Source organism: Cheilinus undulatus, linkage group 23, assembly GCF_018320785.1.
Source record: "Cheilinus undulatus linkage group 23, ASM1832078v1, whole genome shotgun sequence".
Classification (NCBI taxonomy): Eukaryota; Metazoa; Chordata; class Actinopteri; order Labriformes; family Labridae; genus Cheilinus; species Cheilinus undulatus.
In genome coordinates, this window is record NC_054887.1 from 2,347,096 (window position 1) to 2,354,259 (window position 7,164).

The 7,164-nt window shown below is 39.9% G+C and overlaps 1 protein-coding gene across 1 annotated transcript; it reads right to left on the reverse strand.

The window, feature by feature from the left end:
- Positions 1-30: 30 nt before the first annotated feature.
- On the reverse strand, positions 31-7,107 carry arl1 (ADP-ribosylation factor-like 1). The gene is made up of 6 exons (XM_041781081.1): positions 6,976-7,107; positions 6,344-6,478; positions 3,208-3,289; positions 2,921-3,032; positions 1,107-1,285; positions 31-997 (listed from the first exon to the last, which is right to left on the reverse strand). Exons 1-6 carry the CDS (start codon positions 6,977-6,979, stop codon positions 967-969), a joined length of 543 nt encoding a protein of 180 aa, XP_041637015.1. The 5' UTR covers positions 6,980-7,107; the 3' UTR covers positions 31-966.
- Positions 7,108-7,164: the final 57 nt, after the last annotated feature.

The following is a 7,164-nucleotide window of genomic DNA, read 5'->3' on the forward strand; positions in this document are numbered from 1 at the left end:
CCTGTTGATGCACCAAATACAAAGATACAATCACTGATAGCAATCTTTACTGAGAATCATTTTCACTGTACAGGCAGATATAAATATGCAACCATAAAACTGAGCATACACTTAGTGTTCAGTAACTAAAGAACTAATACGCCAAGCTGTACTCAAGGATCTCAATGAGAAAAGGCTTTTAACTAACAAACTACTTTTTAAAAAAAGAAGCACACAACAAAACAGAGGGAGGAGAAAAAAAAAGAAGCAAATGACATTTTTCAAAGATTTACAAAAACAGCCCAGGCTGCAGTAACACTTGGCCAGAGTACATTTAGAGGATGAGGAGTTGTGATTTCTCAAAGTAAAGCATCAGCAGACAGTTATCAGAGGTATGGTCAGAAGAGAGGGTTTTTGTCTTCATTTGGAGACGCTGCCTCCTGGTGGACTTTCATTGCACCTTTCTTCAGGCAGCAGCGCCCGTTAACGACTGCACATCTACACACCAGTGACTTCATTCGTCTGGGAGTGGAGAACGCCAGCTGCCACGCGGGCTGACAGAGACATCTCATTTCTGGTCAGCATGGATTACCTTTTCAAAAGTTTATTTATGATTCCTAACACATTAAAGCTGTTTACAGTGTGTAAATGGAGTCAAAAAACTAGAAACATTTCACAGGCCTGTTACTTAGTACTGTAACACTTACACAGAGATGCTAATGTCACCCATCCATCACCAAAGTCACAGAGCTCTAGAAAACTTCCACTGGTGTTGGGAGGGATGAGGCTGTGTGTGTTTTCAGTCCAGACATTACTGCAGCCTTCAGTTCAAGTCCCAGGCTTAGAAGGCGTTAGGCATTGGGGGGGCTTGGCCAAGGCTTCAGGTGGGGATGGGTGCAGTCACTGGTCCAGTGAGGAGGGGTCAGGTGCAAGGCTTCATACAGAAGGGTCAAAGGTCAGGAGTATGTACACAATGGGCGTGGGCGTTTACTGCCGATTCCTCAGCGATTCCACCAGCCTATGAGGACAAAGCAAACACAATACAGTCTAAGTAAACAGAGAGCAGATAAAGCATTGAGCAACATGTCTTCATACTGAAGGTGTCACATTTCTCCCATGAAGCCTACCAGTCCATTGCCTCATCAAGGCCTTGGCCTTTTAGAGCCGAGATCTTGAAGATCTGCCATTTTCTGTCTTTAAGAGCGGGGAGGCCGAGTGCAGTGGCCACCTCAGTGGGCGTCATCGCCTGGTCCATATCCTGTTTGTTGGCAAATACCACCAGAATAGCTTTCTTCAGCTCCTCCTCCTGGAGAGACATCAGATCGTAAAATTACACTCAGACACGCAGGCATTTTTAAAAACGTCTTTGGAATTATAACAGAATAACAGATACAACAAGTATTTCTGAACCAGTTACATCAATGAATTTAGATTAATTAAAAAAAATCATCTATTATTAATGATTATATTTTAAATACTCAGCTTTTAATACTTCCCAAAGTGTGAGCCAAGGCCCACCGAGGTTCTCAGAGGTACTGTAGGTGGGCCGATAGGTCATTTACAATAACAGAAATAAAAGAACATAAAATAAAATCACATTTGTGATCACTGGATTAACTGGTGATCTGGCCTGCTCACGGTATGGGCTAGGCCCCTGAAAACCCAGAGAATGGGTCCTCCCCAGTTGTGACTTTTTTTGATGATGTTAATGCATGTAGCATTAGTGCTAGCATCCTGGCTAACAGTTCTCTCACTTTGGAGCTAAAAAGTAACGGGCTATAATTAGGTTCTGATGTTAAAACTATTTATTTGTGCAAAGTTTAACCCCCTTTAACCACCTTTTCCACCCATTCTGGCCACTTATTTTGTGCACTTCTTACCCATTCATCCCTTTTGCCACTCTTGACCTTTTTCCTACCTTCTGCCTGTTCTTTTTGCCTGTTAACCCAGTTTTGCCACTTTAAACACATTTTGCCTCTTTCCACTCCTGTTTCACCACTTTTTCTGCTGGCTTCTCTCACTTTCAACTAATTTTTACCATTTTAAAACACATTTTTGTCAGGTTTAACCTTTTTTTTTCTACCACTTCTGCCTTTACTTGCCACTCGTTCCTATTTCACCCTTTTTTCTGCTGGCTTCTGTCACTTTTAACTCATTTGTGCCATTTGGACACATTTTTGTCAGGTTTAACCTTTTTTTTTTTTTTTAAACACTTTTGCCCATTTTTGTCTCTAGGATACCATGACAAGAATAAACTTTAGCAAAACTGTTGATTTGATAAGATCAGGAGAGGAACTTTCTTCTAAGCAGGGAGGGCCAAATGAACCTGGGGGCGGGGCTAACTCCCCACATGACATCATGAGGGGAAATCTAAGAATGGCTCGTTTCAGTACACATTTTCTGAAAGGTGGAGGGGGTGGGTGGGTGAGAGGCCAGGGGCAGATATTTTTGCTAGAAAAGCCTGACAAGTGACTTTTAGGATGTATCAATGTCTTCAGAGACATTAATGCTACTTGGAAAGAGTTTGTCAGGACACAACGTATGTTTATAGACACAGAGATCAGAAAAAATAATTTGAGTGACTTTTAAGGGCCTAAATAAAACAAAATATATAGCAGCATTTCAATCAATGTTAATGTATCCCTGATTATGTAACAAAAATATGATAAATAAATAAATATAATATTAATAATATTATGGTTGCACAGTGGTTTTTAATGGTCCTGGCATACTGAAGTTCAGGAAAGGCTGCTATGGAATAAGCTATGCAATTTCACAGAGCTTTGTAGTGAGACACAGGAATTTTTAAAGAAACTTTTAGTTCCCACCAGTTTGAGATTAAATTTCAAGTGTTTTCAGAAACCCACTGTTGCACAAATGAATGATATGCCCTCATGGTGGCAGTAGACTAAAATACTTTTATTTATAAGAGTGCTCTTACCTCCAACATCGCCACCAGCTCAGACTTTGAAATGCCCATCCTGTCACGGTCGCTGCTGTCAACAACGTAGATGACTGCATCTGTGTTTGAGTAGTAGCACCGCCAATACGGCCTGTTGGGCAGAGAGAGGAGTCATGGAGGTAAAAAGAAAGAGAGTAGGATGGGTAGAAGAAGAAAAGGTCCATCAGCAAGGATGCCATGATGGTCAAACACAGAGGTCTTTCAGAGCTGGATTTCACACATTCCTGGGCACTCCTTAGCAAACTCCCACCTCCACCTCCGCTTACCTGATGCTTGTCTGTCCTCCCAGATCCCACACCTGGAACTTCAGGTTCCTGTATGTGACCGTCTCCACGTTGAAGCCGATTGCTTTACAGGGAGAAATCAAAAAGAACAAAGTGACTGACAAAGCATAAGCTAGCCCCCTAATTCAGCCCCCTGGAGGTGTAACTAAAAACACAATGCAGAAGGAAAGTTCTTGTTTGATAACTGGTGAAATGGTGGCTTTTTGCTGGCCATCATCATGGTGGACTTGTCAACAACAGGCCAATGTTAAGGACATCATGGGGTTTAGGGCTTCCTATCCTATGGATATTTGAAATATCTTGTGTTTATTTTAGACATTAATCTGAATGAACACCATGGAGTTTCTGCTCAGCAAAACAACCTTGATTTATAGTTTCAGGCTTTCTTATGTGAAAACAAACTGAATGTGAGACTACTTTTGAGAATCTAGCATAAAAAATACAGAAATATCAGATTGGTAAGTCATTGAAGACAATTCTCCAAGAACATATGATGGATTCATTGTGATTTAATTTGAAAATTAGATTTTTTACTGCATATTCTAAATAAATGGTTCTCTTTCTTGATGATTTAATAGCATTAAATAAACAATGGCGTGTATTTAAGGAGAGTTGAAGCTGTCATAGATCCCTTTGTAGTAATTAGCACTTCGGTGGTAAACATGCAAATATATATGAGGAAAGGACCCATCAATATTGTCCTTTCTATTATTTGAAATTCTGTTAAAGCAGAGAAACATTTAAGAGCAGAAAATCAAGGATCATGAGCTGTAAGGCACACAGTAAATCCTCTGTCAAAAAGAGACATTAAACAGTCCTTACTGGAGGAAATAACTGCATACATTTACATCAGATATGATTGAAATAAACCTATGCATATTGTTTTGGACAGTTCATACATGCTCCTCAACACAGGTGGCCAAAGAGGAGCACTAAAAAGCTTCATAGAATAGAAGACATGAAGGGTCACTAAAAACAGATTTGCCTGATGAAGGAATAAAACAATGAAAACTGAATCTTCCCTTATGTTTGAAGGGAGAAGGAGTTTGATTTGCATACTTTCCCTCCTGCCTTTAGGTATGACTGGAGAACATACATGCGAATCTTTCCAATCAAAACTGCAGCATGTGAGGGTAGGAAGTAACTAAACCCATTTACTCAAATTACTGTAATTGAGAACATTTTTATGTACTTGCACTTTTTATGTACCTTTTAAAACCACTACTTTTACTTAAATACATACGGGGGGAAGTATTGGTCTTAAAAACCTTTAAGCACTGAGTAAAAAAAGTAAACATTAAAAACCAAATTAGAGGCACAGGTGGCCTAGTGGTTAAAGCGCGCCCCATGTATGAGGTTCAAGTCCGGCCTGTGGCTCCTTTCCTGCATGTCTCCCTGTTTATATCAATGCAATAACGACACCAAATGCAGTAGTGCTCTTGAATGTTCAACAGCATGGATGAGAGATACTCCCTCTCTCTGTTCTGCATTGTGAACAAATCCTTTATTATTCAGTGTTGCCCTGTATGCTGTGTTACAAACAGGAGCGAGTATGTTGGCAGGCTCGTCATTAGCATAGGCAAATGTAGCTTCAGTCGTGTTTGCTCTGCCTTTAATGAGAACCGTGCTCATTGTTTGCTCATTGTTGGCATCATCATCTAGCTCTGTTTGTACTAGAAGAGCTCCTGTTGGGATCTCAGTGCTTAGATTAAACTGAAACTGTAATGCTGGGGGGTCAAACTCACAGCAGGGGCTGGATTCTGAACTTAGGTCTAACCTGAGAGCCTAACAGGGTCAACGTTTAACCACAAACTGTAAACCTCATTTTCACCCTCAATTAATTATGGGGAAAAAACTTGGCACTGATGATGAATGATTTTGAGATTGAAAAAAAGTCTAAATGGTAAGTTTAAAGACTCAAAACCCGAGACAGAAAGTCAAACTTATTAGTTTAAAGTCAAAAAAGGAAATTAAAAGTCAAAACTCAAGAAACTCAAAGGAAATAAACTCAAAATCATGAATTAAAAAGGTCAAAATATGAGATAAAATTCCAAATCATGAGTTTTTAAGGTCAAAATATGAGACACAATTTGATCTTAGTTGTAAAAATAAAAATCTTCAGTTTAAAAGCACAAAATTTGATATCAAATTTAAGATCATGGGTTGAAAATGCCATAATATGAGTTAAAATTAAAAATCCTGAGTTTAAGGGGTCAAACAATGACTTTAAATGTAAACTTGTGAATTTAAAAGGTCAACATATTAAATGAAAAGTCAAAATTGTAAGTTTAAGCAGTAATTGTGAGATGTAAATTGATGAAAACACAAATTCCTGACTTTATATGTAATTATTTTTACTCTTTATTTTTAACGTTTTCATAAGTTAACAAGGATTTTTGGAATCATTAGGGTTACATTTATATTTTCATGCTGGAGGAAATCTGCAGACCTTACACTGGTGGGCCAGCTATCATAATATGATATGATATGCTCTTTTGGGCCTGGTATAACTGTTCCAAGGGCCGGATCGGGCCCCCCGGGCCTTGAGTTTGACACCCCTACTTTAGGATAACCAACCTGGTTGGAGATTCATATTCTCTAGTAGTTACTACACATCAAGGAGAGGTCAGATGTCACATGGGAATCAAAAACAGCTGAGTAAACTTTCAATGACTGACTTTAACTTTTATTTATGCAGATGTATAGACCACTACTTTTACTTCTACTTCAGTAAGTTTTATCAAAATTAGCATGCTTTTACTTAAGTACAAAAGTCTGGTGCTCCTGAAAATCACACTGTTGAGAAATTGACTACCCTCCAAACACGTTCAGGTTTCTCATTCTTCCCCATCACAGCTGTCCTCGCTGACATTAACAAGTCATAGATGGATTGTGAGCAAAAGCCAGTCTAACCAGACTGGTTGCCTTTACATATGCCCTATCCAGGCCCACAGCTGCCTGCAGGGTTACTGGTCCAACAACTCAACTCATAATCACCAGTTACCATACCAGTTCTCACAGCACTGTCCTATAATAGATCATCGGTTCAATGGCAAAAAGATCTAAACGAAATAACAGGGTGTTAAAACTCTGAAGAGGACATGTAACCAGTACATACTGGGAATAGTGGTGACCACCTCTCCAACCTGCAGACGGTACAGGATGGTGGTTTTCCCTGCGCCGTCCAGTCCCAGGATCAGAATCCTCATCTCCCGGGAGCCAAAAAGGCCCGAAAAGATACTAATGAAACCACCTGGAGAGACACAAGGGGGGCACATGTGAGCGGGCTTGGTGGATGTGTTTACCCTGTTCTTCATGAACCCTCTGTGTACTGATAAATAACAGTGTCTGTCTGAACCCAGTTCCTGTCCTGGAGTCTCCAGAGTGGCCTCTCCGGGTCTCTGCAGAGGTCGGACAGGTTAGCTTAGATCTAGAAATGATGGATTTAACTGAAGACTTCCTCCTTATTCTCAGGTTTTATTTAGTCCAGTATGTAGATGCAATAAAACAAGCCATCAAAAAGCACATCAGCTATGTGTTAGGTAGCTGTCCTCATCTGAACACCACAGGTATTAGATTTACGGCATCCCCTATATTAGCAAACATTAGCTAACGAGGCTAGTCGGCAACAGGCGCACTGCGTGTTATCTAAACAGGCGGATAAATACCGATAGCACATCATTTAAAAGTATATAAGTTAGAGATATCCATTATAAAACACATAATAATGATATATTTTAAGATGCTTACCCATTTTAGATAGACTGCAGTCCTTGGACCAGTGTTTCTGCTGCTGCCTGCACAGAGACCTGCTTCCGTGTGGTTGACGTGTCGCTGAACTGTGTCATCAATCCTCACCTGAATTTCCTTATACAACATTCGACACACTTCCGCCACAAATCAAACTACGTTATTTAGCTATGCACCGAAAACAACAAT

Coding starts and splice junctions, on each gene's coding strand:
- arl1 (XM_041781081.1), bottom strand. Junction 1,286..2,920: donor AGCTGGTGGCGATGTTGGAG/GTAAGAGCACTC, acceptor ATGTCTCTCCAG/GAGGAGGAGCTGAAGAAAGC. Junction 998..1,106: donor CTTGATGAGGCAATGGACTG/GTAGGCTTCATG, acceptor TTGTCCTCATAG/GCTGGTGGAATCGCTGAGGA.